We start from the raw sequence: 16,519 nt of genomic DNA on the forward strand, positions 1-16,519 counted from the left end.
AAACAGCACAGAGTAAGAATTACAATTCCTTGGCACCACCATAGCATTACTGTAGTACTGGCTAGACGGAATGGTTTGTGAGATTCATAGTTTCTATGAGGGCAAATCTTGACAAATAGAAAGTGTAGATTCACAATACAAATTAAGTTTTATAACAAAATCCAAAATTTAGTAAATAGTTTTTAAATAAGAGCCCAAACTAAATGAAGCAAGTTGTATTGCTGTCCCAAAGGCTTGCATACAAAAAGCCCAAATCAATGGGGATAATGGGAGTTTTGAATAATGAATTTAAAGGGGACTGAAAATCATGGTCTGTTGAATGAAACCAAGCCTTGGAATTTAAGCAAAATCACATTCAAAAATTTGTTCTAGTAAGCACAGTAATAAAACACCTAGTATTTGAAATTTCATATTTGCTTATTCTCATTTTTAGTAATCATAAAAATGTTAATTCATCCCATCAATACAAAACAGTTCAAGAATATAATTCATCTCTTGACAATATTTCTGTCGACATTCAAGAAAGACCACCTAAAAATCTGTACAACAGTTCTAACTGAAGACCTCAAAAGCTAACTGGATATGGAGAAAATGTGAGTAAAATACTGGTTTCATACTTTGGCAATTTAGAAAATTCATTTTTTAAACCCAAGTGAAAATACATATATTCTGAGGAAATGATCCTGCAGAGTAGTAACCGTTTTAGGTAGGAGGGAAGTGGTCATGATTAATTCTCTATAATATTCCTAGGATTAATTCCTATCTGTGTGAAAGATTCATAGACTTAAAGTGCATGGCTAAAAATACCTAAGAGGGGTCTCCCAAGTGGTGATGCTATTCAAAGATTACTTATACAAGGGTAACTTTACATATTCTTGGTATGCTACAAGCAGTATAAGGGGATTAGTGTTCACTGAATCTTTCATGCTTGACATAGTTCATGTGTCATGGCAGGGCTGAGACCAGATCATCTGTTCCAGAAAGAATCCTGCCTTGGAGGTTCTCATTATATGGTGAAGAGTTCACTGTGTTTATAACTGCAGTAGTGGATCACTATGATGTAATGCTTCCTAAAAGTCACTAGAATGGAAATCTAATAAAGTTAATTACCCAAGTCCTATCAAAGGCAAAGTTTAGCTATTTTAGGTTTCTCCTTTAATGCTCAGAGGAGAACCAATCAGGAGCTTGTAATCCCTTACTATTAATAAACCTTTTTTCTGGGGACAGATTTTTCTTTTGAAAGAAGTATGAGCCCTCCCTGAAAAAACTAGCAGTGTTAGCAGGCATAGCGTATGGAAAGATCTGTAAGAACTTTTTTCTTTTTTTGGTAAAAAGAAAGGTAAAGGAGGATAAGTTTTAACTTCCTTTCAAAGGAAAAAATTGAGGTAAAATAAATAATACCTCTTTAAACCACTGTATCTGAGAAGTACTAATAAATACATTAATGATTAGAGGATGACCAAAAGGAAATTCTATAGGATAAAGTACTGGCCTTTTCTAATGCAAGACGGGCAAATGAAGTAGGGCAGAAAGGACAAAGTTAAGGTTGAAATCTTTGCAAGCTAAGGAAAAGTCTTGAGTTGGAATATTAATACTTGCAAAAAGTCCAATGTATTTCTGATCTTTCTCTGAGAACTGTGAAGCTTTAAAGTGCATTAAAACTACAGGCATCATCAAATGCCAATTTGACAATCTGGAGAATTTGCACCCTTACAGAAGGCCTTTACAAAATAAGGCAAGTGTGTGTGTGTGTGTGTGTGTGTGTGTGTGTGTGTGTGTGTGAACTTTGTTATCTGGCCTTTTAAATGGCGTTAAAAGTTACATGATTTAAATGGCGTTAAAAGTTAATGAGGAATTAAGCTAAAGTTATTTTAAAGCATGCCCTGTTGAAAGTTCTTGAATAACAATGAGCTATTCTATAGCTTCTAATTCCCATGAATGTGTGGAAGATAAAACTGATAACCAATACCATCTGAAAGCTGCTTAAGAAGGACTGTCTAAACACAGCGTATGCAGGTTCATACATTAACCATCCATTGTAGGTACTTTCATACGTAAGGACTTAGTTCTGGAGTTTTATGGCAAGTTAGATGAGCATCTCTGGATCAGCAATGCGTGACAGGAATCACAAACCCGTACTGGCTTTGGTGAAGAAGGCAACGGCAGTTCATTGTCAGAGCAAGCATTACAGAAAATTTCCCCACAGTTTCTACAGTGGTGCTATTAAATGGAAAAAATCAAAGAATGAATAAAATTAGAAGACATGTTTGCACCAAAGCTTTTGGATTCACTTCCTATCTATCTCCCTTACCTTTCTCTTGGAGAGCGAGAATTCCTTTTCACAAAGTTTACAATGTGTTGCTTCTTTGTCTTTCAACCAAACCAGTCCCTAGTAGGAAGAAGTGTGCATATTAATGCTCAAAGTGTTAACAATAAAACTTACATGTGAAAACATTTCCAACCAAGAACCTCTTGTAGGAATATATAGAAATACTGAAATAGTTGGAGAGATAAACAAGTATGGGATTTGCTTCAAAATAATCTGGATAAGGAAGAAGGGGTAGGGGTTGAATATAAATAAAACAAGATTGGCAATATATTGTTAAATATTGAAACTGGGTTAACTTCTCTGTACAACTGTATGTGGACATTTCCATGATTTTTGTTTTTAAATCTATTGATGGGAGTTCACTTTAAGAAAGAAAAAACCGGGGCGCCTGGCTGGGTGGCTCAGTCAGTTAAGCATCTGACTTTGGCTCAGGTCATGATCTCACGGTTTGTGAGTTCGAGCCCCGTGTCGGGCTCTGTGCGGACAGCTCGGAACCTGGAGCCTGCTTCGGATTCTTTGTCTCCCTTTCTCTCTCTGCCCCTCCCCAGCTTGCACTCTGTCTCTCCCTCTCTCAAAACTAACATGAAAAAAAAAAAAAGAAAAAACCTTGGACATTATCTAGTCCAACAATAAGGATACATTTTCACTATGAAATGCATGAGATTGGCATAATGTATACCATATACCACCGTAAGTCCTTAAATTTGAAGAGAATTTGGAAATCACGTTTGAAGTTGTCATTTTAGATACCACCTTACATTGTTTTATATGACTTAATTTCCCTTAAGTTATATAACAAATTTAATAGCTACTGTGTAGATAAGTAGAATATGTATGTAAGTAGTCTTTAACCGGTGAGAGTTAACTTGACACCTGAAATTTCTAAATTGACCCGTTCTTAACCCATCCAAGACCCTGGCTAAGAACATTTTTTCCCTACAAAAGCAACTTTGTTAGATGATGCCAGCTTTATAATGAGAAGATACTTGAGTGCTTCTGATTAATCTCACCACATGTTCCTTTTTAAAATAGCCCAGACTAAGGCACAATGCCAAAGAACCAAGCAGATCCTTGAACAAATTGGGGGTTAGAGGTGCCGATCCACCACAGAGGCAAAAAATCCACGTGTAACTGGAACCCCCCAAAGTTTAACTACATTTAAAAACCTGTTGACCAGAAGCATTACGAATTAACAGTTAATACATATTTTGCATATGTATTACATGTATATGTTATATATTCTTAAAGTAAGCTAGAGAAAAGAAAAAAACCTGGAGAGCTACTATCAAATACCAGTAAAGAATCAAATGACTTGGGGGCACCTGGGTGGTTCAGTCGGTTGAGCGTCCGACTTTGGCTCAGGTCATGATCTCACGGTCCGTGAGTTCTAGTCCGTGTTGACTAGAGCTGACAGCTCAGAGCCTGGAGCCTGCTCTGGATGCTGTGTGTGTCTCTTTCTCTGCCCCTCCCCTACTTGTGCTTTGTCTCAAAAATAAATATTTAAAAAATTTTTTTAAATGATTTGAATTGTAGAATTTTTTTTTTAAAGCAAGATGAGATAAGCATCCGACTTCAGCTCAGGTCATGATCTCGTGGTTCGTGGGTTTGAGCTCAGCATCAGGCTCTTTGCTGACAGCTTGGAGCCTAGAGCCTGCTTTGGATTCTGTGTCTCCCTCTCTCTCTCTGCCCCTTCCCCACTCATGCTCCCTCTCAAAAATAAAAAAGAAAACATTTAAAATAATAATCCAATGCAACTTGATGAATGCCATTAAAAAGGAAAGTGACTTCCCAAATGTCCAAAAGTCACCTAGTGGAAGCAGATTTGCTTCCTGCCCAGCTATACCTTAAGGGATGGCAAGCCTGATGTGAAGCAGGTTTCAAAGCAGCATCATTAGGTTCAGAATTAATCTTTCTGACATCAGAGCTTGGCCTTCCAATCTTATTTTAATCTGACTGAATTCACCCTGCCTGTCTCCCAAATAGAAAGGCTGTATGTGTACACTGCAGGGCAAGCCTTGTGCATCAGCTGGAAGGGACCTCAGAGATTAGCAACTCCATTCCCATTTTACAGATGTGAAAACTTGTCCAGAGAGCTGAAGTTGCCTCCTCAAGGAAACAGCAGTTTTCAAGCAGAGCCAAAACTAGAAGCTATCATTCTGTAAACATGGCCATTATTCTCTGTCCAATTCCAAAATGTCAGCTGCCCAACTTACACCCCCAAGACAGGATATTAGAGGATCCTTCTCTGGAGAAACTCAATTGCCCCAGAGAAAAGTCCTATAGATATTAACATAATTTGGAGAGGGTGGCCAACAGTTTGTGAGTTAACAGATTTCTCAATGGTGAGGCTTACCGGTCTGTAACAACCCACTCTCATCCGCCCGGCCAACACACACAGGACTTCCAAGATTTTTTGTGCCTTTATTGAGATGGGAGGATATTCCAACATTTAAGGAACGACAGGCAGGACGTACTTCAGCCAAAGAAACAAACCCAAGAAGGGAATTCCGAAGACAGAATGGCAGTAGCAAAAGAAAACTTTAAAGAAACTATAATGAATATCATCAGAGATAAAATGCAGATTGCTAATTTTAAAAGGAAAAATGAGTAAATAAGGCCTGCTGAATATTAAAAATATGGTAGCAGGGATAAAAATTCTCAGAGAAGTCTGCACCAGAATCTAACCAAGCCTTTTAGGTTTAACTTCCAGTTTACAGCAATAAGAGGACAGAGGAACAAGTTTGCTACTATGAAATGGCAGATAATATCCAGAATGTAAGAAACTGGAGGACAGCCCTCCCAGACCCAATCAACAGGTCAATAGCAAGGACAAGAAAAATTAAGTCACATATAAATAAATCCATTTTCATATGTATACAAAAACAAAAATCTAGATATTTTATAGAGATAGACAAGAATGATAAAACTATAAAGAAAAACAACAGTGGTTAACACAAAATAGAGAATTGCTACTGTAAAGAGGAGAATGTAATCTCCCTATAAACTAAGTCACAGAGTATGCCATCGTTTTTAAGTTGTATGAATACAGTTATATACACGGTATGTGTCATAATGAAAAAAATTTTACAGAGTTTAAATAATGACAGTTGGGCAGACACCCATACCCGTCCAAAAAAATGTGAGAGCAAAATAAAAGGCATCTATGCAGATGCACAAATTCTTAAAACATTGACCTTCATTCAACATTTTCCAGGAAGCTATCAAAGAATGCATTGTCCCAAACCAGGGAGTAAACCAAGAAAGAAGTTAAGGGGTTCAGGTAACAGGAGCTCTAACATTCAAGAAGGGTAAAGGGAATTCTGAGAATGGAAGAAAAGGAAAATGTCAAGACAGGGCTAACCAGACCAGACTGGAGCAGGAGAGCAAAGAACTCCAGGAGGGAGGACTCCAAGGAAAAAAAAAATTAAATAATTACCTGATTCATTTTACCATGTGGAAAACTTTTATCAAGCATATTATAGAGGTGTTTAAAGGTATGAGCAAACTCTGATGTTCAAATACAACAAAACTTTTAAGGCAATTATTAACTCCAGAGGAAAAAAGTAGTTCAAGAAAGAAAATATAGTCACAATATATACCACATGGCCCAACAAAGAATATTTCAATAGCCATAATAAAGCATATCCAGTAAATGAATTCCACAGAAACTTTTACTTAATTATATTGGGAGGACGATGAAGAGCAAACAGACCAAGGTGAGAGTGAGCAAATGCTCCTCATCTACCATGTTAACCAGGCAATAGACAGGTCTAAAATAGGGGCGCCTGGGTGTCTCAGTTGGTTAAGCACCTGACTCTTGGTTTCTGCTCAGGTCATGATCTCATGGTTCGTTTTCAAGCCCCGCTTTGGGCTCTGTGCTGACAGCGTGGAGCCTGCTGGGGATATCTCTTTGTCTGTCTGTCTCTCTCTCAAAGAAATAAATAATAATATATATCTAAAATAGGTCTTAAATAAATGAGTGAATTATATTGCATATTATTTAGAAATAGGGGGATAAGTGCCAGAAGAGATAACCAAGAGACTTCAGAGTAGCTCCCTTCAGGTGGCAGGAGCTAGAGTGGATAAGGGATAAGGGGGTGAAGAACAAGAGACTGCTACTACTTTTTTTTTTAAGTCCTCCTAGCACTAATTTACCTTTTAAATTATTTACATGTAACATTTTCATGTTTTTTGATAAAAAACAAAATGGAGGCACATGGCTGGCTCAGTCAGAGGAGCGTGCAACTCTTGACCTTGTGGTTGTGACTTCAGGCCCCACACTGGGTGTAGGGATTACTTAATTTTTTTTAAGTGTATTATTTTGTTTTGAGAGAGAGAGAAAGAGAAAGCATGCACAGGGGAGGGACAGAGGGAGAGAGAGAATCCCAAGCAGGCTCCACGTTGTCAGCACAGAGCCCAACATGGGATTCAAACTCACAAACCATGACATCATGACCTGAGCTGAAATCACAAGTCAAACACTTAATCAACTGAGCCACCCAAGGGCTCCTAAAATAAATAACTTTTTAAAAACGGGAAGCTATGAGGCTCCTGGGTGGCTTAGTTGGTTAAGCATCCGACTTCGGCTCAGGTCACGATCTCGCGGTTTGTGGGTTCAAGCCCTGTGTCGGGCTCTGTGCTGACAGCTCAGAGCCTGGGGCCTGCTTCAGATTCTGTGTCTCCCCTCTCTCTGCCCCTCCCCTGCTCAGGCTCGTCTCTCTCTGTCTCTCAATAGTAAATAAACATTAAAAAAAACAATAATTAAAAAAATGGGAAGCTATGTGGTAGGAGGCAATCTCACTGAAGTACTCACAGAGAGACCATTTTTCTCCTGTGTTGTAGAAGGGATTCCTGTATCCAGACACATTCAGAATCATATACTGATAGACTGTACTAATCACTTTTCACACATATTAACCTCAATATTCAAAGCAAAGCCGTGCAAAATCATAAGGCCATTTCACCAGCCATTTCAGAAGAGAAAACCGACTCCATAAAGGTATGACTTGTTGAAGGTCAAAACCCGATAAGTAACAGACCAGGATAGGAACTCGAGCTCAAAGTCAAAGACTGTTTCACTTTGTCATGCCGTGCTTTGTAGGAGAGTAGATAAAATTATTTCCAAGGTCATTTCCAACATGATTATTAATTCTAGAGGAATAATAGGGAGGAGCTGGATCCCCATCGTCCCAGCTCCCTGTTTAGTGCTTCTGCCTCTACACATCGCGGGACTCGATTACAATACCTTAGATTCATACAGGACTTTTTTTACCTTCTGTTGGAGACTGTCACATATATCTATACTTCCCTACTTGAGGAAGACACTTCCTACTCACCTGCAGTGCTTTGTTGGCTTCTTTTATATCTTCTATTTTAAGTTTTGATCTAAAAAGATTATAAAATAGATCCATATTTCAGTAAATACATTAAATATAGAACATCCAGCAATTCATTATTAAGGTATTGGGTTTTCAAAGAATACAAAGTTGTACATACATGATTCTAATCATCTTTGACTAGAATTATATTTTGTTTTCCTGTGTTTTCTAAATTTCCTAAAGCAAAAATGTCCTTTTTAAATTTAAAAATTGCTTTAACAGAAGAATATTGGCATTTTCATGTGGTTATGACAATATTAATAAAAGCTATCATTTATTGTAGGCTTATGTGTGCCCGACACCTTGCTATAAATTTCACATGCATATACTCATTTAATCTTAAAAAAAAACACAAAACCCTATTTTAAAGATCAATTAAAAACAACAACAACAATAAAGATCAATAAGGTGAAGCCTAATGAGGTTTCACCCCCGTAAGAGGTCACAGAGGTAGTAACTGCGCAAGGCAGGATTCAAACCCTGGTCTCCATAAAGCTGGAGCCCACATGCTAACCATTACGCACACTGTTTCTCTACCAGGTGCAAAAGAATGATAAGAATAGAAATATTAAGGAAAATAGAGTTGTGATACTTTTCACCTTTTGAAAACACATGTTAATGAACATGCAGATTACAAACAGCAGTAATTATCTGTGATCCCACCACCAAGAGACAATAATCTACATGTTGAGGAGATGAGTATGTACATATTTTAAATGGAACCATCAGTTATATAATTTTCCATAAACAGCTCTTTTCAGGTAATAATATATCCTGAAAGGCTGAGAGCTGACTGTTATTAAGTATCTGCCACATCATTATCTTAAGTGGTTACGTCGTAAACAATGAAAAATATAAAGTAGTTTATATAATTATCTACTGTTGAACTTTCAACTTGTTTCAAATTCTTTGCCACAAAAATTGTTCATTAAAATTGGAATGACCAAAATATTTTATTATTTTTCTCAGGATAACTTATAAATGAAATTACTGAATCAAAAGGTCCATGAACTAACATCTCTGCTCCTGAGGTAGAACATTAGGAACTTGCTTCATACTACAAATGCTTTGTTCAACACATAAAAACAAAAATGTTAGTTTTTTACCCAGTTCACACTTTTACAATGGGAATAATCAATGTAAAATTACACAGCTTAAAAGTACAAACACAATACTAAAATTTTCTTGGCTGAGTTCACATCTACAAAATGTGCCTGAACAAAATTAATGCTGATGGGAATCATGGCCAAAACAGCAACTGTGCTACACCGAAAAATTGAATATGGAATGAAAGCAGCTTAATGGCATTCACTGCATAAATCGGTATGAATGCCTTCGTTCACAGATATGGACTATATAGAGAGAGAGAGACACCGTAAAGATTGTCCCCCTCTGATACGAACTGCCAAAGTATCCCGAAGAAAGGAGTATCAGTTACAGTTCCAATAAAAGCAATGTACAAGAACATGTCCTCTTTGTCCTGGACAGGGAGGAAACAGATGTCTATATTATACATTTTAATTAGCTTTCATTTAGGAACAAGAATTTAAAGTGTGTGAAATATATTTGACCATGGCATGAAGACAGCACAGAGAAGGGCCAAAATCAGATAGGAGACTGTAACAAATGTGACACAATCGATTATGACACGATTACGATACTAGAGGAAAACATCCATAAATTCCACAAGCCTCTGATAATCCCAAAACCTCTGCTTGTGAGGAAAGAAAACAAATCTGTAAGTTTGTTTACGTGGAAAGAATATCATTTACAGAATACTACATTTGGAAGAGTCCTGGAAATTTTCTTTTCTTAAACTAAAAATTCTTGTTGTTGGAATGTAGGCCTTGGTGAGGTTAAAGGGAAAGTTAGCTATCACCCTTCATGTATTTAAAAAAAATTTTTTTTTAATGTTTATTTTTGAGAGAGACAGAGACAGAATGCGAGTGGGTTGGGGCAGAGAGAGAGGAAGGCACAGAATCTGAGGCAGGCTCCAGGCTCCGAGCTGTCAGCACAGAGCCTGATGCGTGGCTTGAACTCACAAGCTGTGAGATCATGACCTGAGCTGAAGTCAGACGCTCAACCAAGCCACTCAGGTGACCCTTCATTTATTTTAAACTCAGCCATTATAACACAGATATATTAGTTTACATTCTCTTCCTTGTATACTCCACCCTGACATTTCATGCTCCACGTTTTCTTCAAATATGAAGTTTATCTTCATTTTGTTCAACCCTCAAATTAGTCTCTCTACAACTATAATTCACTCAGGACATTTAAAACCTTTCAAAATCTATCAAAAATTATTTTAAAGAATCCTTCAATAAGAAGCCAATAGGAGTAAATATTTCATTAGTGAAAGTATTTTTCTAGTTAAAATTAATCATTTACATTTAAAATCATAGGTTCAGAAAGTGAGCACTAGAGAGTAATTTTCCCATCCAACCTCATCTGACAAGAAAATGATACTCCAGTTGTGATAAGCAAAGGCACTGTGCTAGCTGCTTTCACATATTTATTCTCAGTTAATTAGAAAAAGAACCCTTTGGGGATTTTACAGCTCTCCAATTTACAAATGTAGAAGTGGGCTTAAAGGGGTTAAATAACCCTAAATCACAAAGCTGGTAAATGGTAGATGAATACTAATGAATACTAATTTTTAAGTTTAATCATAATTAGAAAATGATTGAATGTTAAGTTTAAAAACTATTCTTTCCAGGGGCGCCTGGGTAGCTCAATCAGTTAAGCATCCAACTCTTGGTTTTGGCTTAGGTCATGATCTCATGGGTTCATGAGTTCGAACCCCATGTCAGGCTCTGCGATGGCAGCATGGATCCTGCTTGGGAGAAATTCTCTCTCTTTTTCTCTCTCTCTCTCTCTCTCTCTGCCCCTCCCCCACTCATGTTGTCTCTCAAATAAACTTAAAATAAATAAAAACTATTCTTCCTGAAATATAACTTTTACCTTTTAACAAAATTAAATTTGGTTCCTATTATTCCAAATGACCTTTCTCCTCCCACTCCCCATTTTAAATAATACTCAAATGGTCTATATATAGCCTAAAGGCTTCTGGTGAAATAGAAGCAAAGATTATAAAGTACTGTTCCAACCTCAGTCCCTCCCTCATCAACAAATTTTGTAACAAATACTCATCACCCTGTGTATCAGGGAGGAATCGGTTTTTACTTAATTTCAATCTGATAGCTTCTAATCACAGGAGTAGGAGGATGAAGAGAACAGGCATTTCACAGATAAACTGGTACAGGGAAACTCACAGGGGCCACTGCACCTCATCCAGCCCCGATAAATTATTCTCGCCACTCAGAGGACAACAGTTGAGAAAGATAAAATAAGTTCTGACTCAAAATGGGCCCTACCCATGTCTTATGAACTATGGTCCCAGAAACAGTAGAGGAAAACTAATAAATCTGCGCCACAAAAATCTGAAGATTAATGAGAAAAAAATGTATCATAAATGAAGTAAAAGGACAAAAGACAAACTGGTAAAAAAAAAAAAAAAAAGATGTACACCGTGTACAACTTTTAAAATCCCATAAGAAAAAAATGAGCAAGTCAACCAAAAAATATGCAAAAGATATGAATAGGCAATAAACTATAAATACAAATGCAATACAAATGCATACAGATACTCAGGGGCACCTGGCTGCTTCAGTCGGTGGAGCATATGACTCTTGATCTCAGGGTCATGGGTTCAAGCCCCATATTGGCAATAGAGATTACTTAAAAAATAAATAAATATAGATGCTCAACCTTGCTTATGGTTAAAGAAACACAAATTAAAACAAGAATTTCAACTGTCAGAGCGGCAAAAACAGGCATTCTCTCCTACTACTGGATGGAGGATGTTTTGTTATGACCAGAATTTTTTAAAGCACATTCTTTCTGGGGCAGCAATCACCTCTAGGAAATTACTCTTCAGATATCCTCATTAAAGTATATCGGGGTGCCTGGGTGACTCTGTCAGTTGAACGTCTGACTTCGGCTCAGGTCATGATCTCACAGTTTGTGACTTCAAGCCCCGCTTCAGACTCTGTGTCTCCCTCTCTCTCTGCCCCTAACCCACTCGCATTCTGTCTCTGTCTCTCTCAAAAATAAATAAACATGAAAAAAATTTTTTTAAGTATATCAAGATATCAACATGCACATACAAGGATGTTCACAGCAGTATCATTTATAAAAGAAAAAAAATAGAAACAGTTTCAATTATAGCACATCCATCCTATGGAATATCAGTATGTACTGATACAGAAAAACGTCTAATATATTCCTAAAAAGACCAAAAAAAAAAAAAAAAACCCACAAACTTCAGAAGAACATGCATACAGTAGTTTACACAGGGGTTAGACATGCAGTCCGTACATGCAAAAAAACCTAGTCAAAATAACTCTTGAAAATTCCTTAAATAGCCCATAAAGTTCAGTATAGATTGTTGAGTATATCCAACTTTGAGCAGTAATATTCATGCAAAATAAAATTTGAGAAACAATGAACCAGTCTAAAGGAAAAAGGGGGGAAAAAAGTGAATTCAGGGGCGCCTGGCTGGCTCAGTCAGTAGAGCACACAACTGTTGATCTCAGGGTTATAGGTTCAAACCCCACATTGGGTGTAGAGATTACTTAAAAATAAAATCTTCAAAAGAAAAAAAGTGATGAATTCAGCTATCTGAACATTCAAATGATCATGAGTTTACAACTCTACAGTCTTTAGCACTGCATGGGAGATGGGTGAAAAGTTATTCCCATTTTACTATTCTAATCTGTTTTGGGGTTTTTTTTGGTTTTTTGGGTTTTTTTTTTTGAGAGAGAGAGTGTGTGCGCACAGGTGAGCAAGGGGCAGAAAGAGAGCGAGAGAGGGAGGGGAGAGAGGGAGGGGAGAGAGGGAGGGGAGAGAGAGAGAGGGGAGAGGGGGAGGGAGGGAGGGAGGGAGGGAGAGAGAGGGAGAGAGAGGGGGGGAGAGAGAGAGAGAGAGAGAGAGAGAGAGCGAGCGAGCGCGAGCAGGGCTCACACAAAGCGGGACTCGTGCTTACAAACCAGCAGATCATGACCTGAGCTGAAGTCCAATGCTTAACCACCCAGGCACCCCTATTCAAACCTGTTTTAATATTAAGCCTTTATGATCTTAATAAAAGTATTTTTTGTTGTGGGGATTGTACATTGCTGAGTACTTGGCACTTGGAATAGTGCCTGGCACATAATACAAGCTTAATATTTGTCAAACGAATATATGGGAAATAAAGTAATAAACACTTAGCATAGGGTCCGAGTCAAAGTGCTCACTAGGTGGATGCCAGATTAGAATTGAAATCTTGCTTATCAGAGTCACAATGCAAATTGTTCTTTGAATTGACAGAAACAAAAATAGCTTTATCTTTGTTTTGTTTTTTTTAAGCCAACTCTACCCTCCAACGTGGGTTCAAACCCATGACCCTGAGATCAAGAGCCTCGTGCTCTAACAACTGAACCAGCCAGGTGCCCCAACAGCTTTATCTTTTTGAAAACTGGTATTTCCTTTAGTGGTTTTAGTGAACTACTCTTTCCTGTGGCAACCGGAAACTGGTTTCAAGACTTCTTAAAGAAATCTCATCTTTAGCAATGAAGTCTCCATTCTAGTTATGATTTCTATTGAGTTTAATTTTTACAAATGATATATAGGTACATATATGTAACTAACCACATCCACATAAAGGCCGAGATGCTCAGGTACAGTTTTGTTCTAAGGTGTACTAACTTCCTAACCATATAAAACATCAAAGGGATTTACATAGGTGACAAGATTACGGGCACTGTAGCTTTCTTACTCTTACTCTTCGGTGTTAAAAAAGGTGACACTTTTTTTTTTTTTTTTTTTACATGGCAGTGATACATTTAATACTAAATTAAACCTTCTAGAGCTTATCTCAGATACTTGGCAGTATGTTCTATCAGGGCACAAAGATGAAGCTGCTAACCCAAAACACAGACTACACGGAACAACGAGGAAGGTGTGAGAAAGAACAACATTTCTCCTTCTTGTCTTTCTAGGAACCCAGTAACACTTCACTGCAACAGAACCAACCTTGCCGTATGAAGTTAAGCCCCAAATCTAGCATAAAACACTCTCCACTCCTCACAATGTTAACTCCTTCTCAAAACAGTCTGAAGAAGATCTCTCCAGATAGTTTGGAAATTTGGTTTCTGTTTTTCTGGGAAAAATATATTAAATGGACTTCTTAATTCTCTAATTTGAAGAAATTAGAGTCTTAACTTTTATCTACAGGAAATGTTTAGAGCTAAATTTACTAAACTGAACACAACTTTTAACAAAATCCTTCCAATCCACAGTCTTGCATGTTTATCCTTAAGGTTTTTGTTTGGTTTTGATTTTCCTTAATAGTTCATATCTTTCTTTTCTACATTTAAACTTTTCTTCCTATTTGGTTTGGCACACTCATTCATACCTTTATACAAGTCAATGATTACAGAGGTGAAGAAAAAAAGGAGAAATTACTCGCTAAGTTTGCTGCCAAGTTCTTGAAGAGCTTGCTCCTGTTCGTGATGTACTTTTTTCAACTGCTGATTTTCATCCTGGATGTTAAGGAACTCCTTCAAAACAATAAAAAGACAGAAAATGCAATTTAAAGGAAATAAACAAGAAACTCCAAATTGTATACATACCAATAATTAGGAACACATATCCTTTAGTTTTTTATAAAAAATAGAACTCTATGTCCAAGTTCTTTCATCGCTGCTCCATCAAATATCACCTATTTCACATTCATTTAATCTCCTTACTGGTTTTGTGTTTTTTAAGTAAACTCTCCAACCAACGTGGGGCTCGAACTCACAACTCCAAGATCAAGAGTTGCATATATTACCAACCGAGTCAGCCAAGAGCCACTTCTTATTGGTATTTTTAAAGATGACTAGTATATTCTGTCTCTTTGGTATAAATATAAATCATGATTTCTCCTTTTAAGTAACTTAGTTTTCAAAGATATAATTTTTAAAAGTTTTACCACCATTTACTTTTTTAAGACTAATGATTTGCTGGGTCTCATTTCTAAGATGAGATAAGGCATCTTTCTCCTTTTGAAGATCTTCCTGCAAAGTCTGCCTCCATTCCTTCTCAATCTTCAGATCAGTTTCCAGTTGCACCCTTGAATGACAAATACACAGAAGCTTAGTGCTATTTATCACACGAGAGTTGTTTGTACTCTTTAGTAACAGCATCTTTTTGGTTGATTGTTTTCACTTTTGTGCATTTCTTCAGGTATTTTCTTTCATAAATATTTTTTGGTAAGTAAGTTCAGCAGCACAGGGTTTTTTGATCCCAAGGTATCAACTTATTTGCCAACCACAAAAACTCCTTGCTAAATAATAATTTATGTCATTTTTCAATTCTGTAAACATAAGTACTGTAAGAACACAGAAAATGCCTGGAAGGGCATATCACACGATTAAAACTAGTTACATCTGGGGAATGGAATCAAGGAGAAAAATGTGAGGTTTTAATTATTTACATTTCTGTGCCATGGGAAAATTTTACAACAAACTATATTTCTGATATAAGAAGTACAGCCACCACTAAAGCAATTTAACATCAGTCACAGAAAAATCAACCCTCATACAAAGTGTTACTTTACCGACTACTGCTGAAAGCTGACCAATTACAAGACAAATCTAAGACCAAGGAGACACTGAGGGGAAATCCATACTGCCTGGAAATGCCAATTCACATCTGAAACACCACCTAATCATTCTAATAGGTACTAGCTGGCAAAACAAAAGTAGTCAAACTCCTACATTTTAGGATACCGAAAAGAAATCATTTTGAAAATTATTGCTCATAAGTAGGTATTACAGATGAGGCATATGCTGATAATGCTACAGTTTCTAATACTTTAAATTTTAATTCCAACGTATAATATTGACACTATCACAATATTACATCATTTTAATATTCTTGTGTTAATATTTTGATTACTTTTGTTTCTTCATAAAGTTAGCATTTCCATCTACAGTCACATTATTTCTCAGTGAAGTAAATTTCAGATTTTATAATTCAGGATGAAGAGAAGAGATACCTCTAAATGGAATTTACAAATTGTTTATAAATACTATTTCACTATACATTCGAAAAGAATACAGGGACGCCTGGATGGCTCAGTCAGTTAAGCGTCCGACTCTTGATTTCAGCTCAGGTCATGATCTCACGGTTCATGAGTTCAAGCCCTGCATCAGGCTCCGCACTGGCAATGTGTAGTCTGCTTGGGATTCTCTCTCTCTCTCTCTCTCTCTCTCTCTCTGCTCTCCCCACTCTCTCTCTCTCTCAAAAATAGATAAATCAATTAAAAGGGAAAAAAAAGAATACAGAAACAGGTTTATGTTACTAAAAGTGAAGTAGCTAAACTACAGAGTGGCCTCATCATCCAGAATCAGAAAAAGACTGAGAGAAAAAGGGAAAAAAATTTTAAGTTATTATAAATATATTGTCAAAACACATGTTGACCACCAAAGTTGGAAACCATAAAGGAAGAAAAAAGGAAAAATACAACTACATGAATATTTTAAATATCTAAATGAAAAAACCACTATGAACAAAGTTTAAAAACAGTAAACTTAGAAAACATTTCACTGTCTGTGAAATACCCAGAGTAAATACATAGGTTTTTTTTTTTTTTTAATGTTTTTTAAGGTTTATTTACTTCTGAGAGAGGGAGACAGACAGACAGACAGAGACAGAGTGTGAGCAGGTGATGGGCAGAGAGAAGGAGACACAGAATCCAAAGCAGTCTTGCAGCACAAAGCCTGAC

General features: G+C 36.9%; 1 protein-coding gene across 5 annotated transcripts in view; it reads right to left on the reverse strand.

Annotated features, from left to right (window-relative positions):
* Positions 1 to 2,011: 2,011 nt before the first annotated feature.
* The window catches only part of RUFY2 (RUN and FYVE domain containing 2), a 46,649-nt gene continuing 32,141 nt past the window's right edge, over positions 2,012 to 16,519 (reverse strand). For all 5 annotated transcript variants that reach the window (XM_042959931.1, XM_007095758.3, XM_042959930.1 and 2 more), the window contains 5 exons: positions 14,733 to 14,862; positions 14,215 to 14,309; positions 7,666 to 7,714; positions 2,312 to 2,389; positions 2,012 to 2,220 (listed from right to left, as the gene is read on the reverse strand). In XM_042959931.1, coding sequence (XP_042815865.1) covers positions 2,077 to 2,220; positions 2,312 to 2,389; positions 7,666 to 7,714; positions 14,215 to 14,309; positions 14,733 to 14,862 — 496 coding nt within the window. In that variant the 3' untranslated portion in view covers positions 2,012 to 2,076. The remainder of the gene's footprint in view (positions 2,221 to 2,311; positions 2,390 to 7,665; positions 7,715 to 14,214; positions 14,310 to 14,732; positions 14,863 to 16,519) is intronic.

The sequence above is a fragment of the Panthera tigris genome, chromosome D2 (assembly GCF_018350195.1).
Source record: "Panthera tigris isolate Pti1 chromosome D2, P.tigris_Pti1_mat1.1, whole genome shotgun sequence".
Lineage (NCBI taxonomy): Eukaryota > Metazoa > Chordata > Mammalia > Carnivora > Felidae > Panthera > Panthera tigris.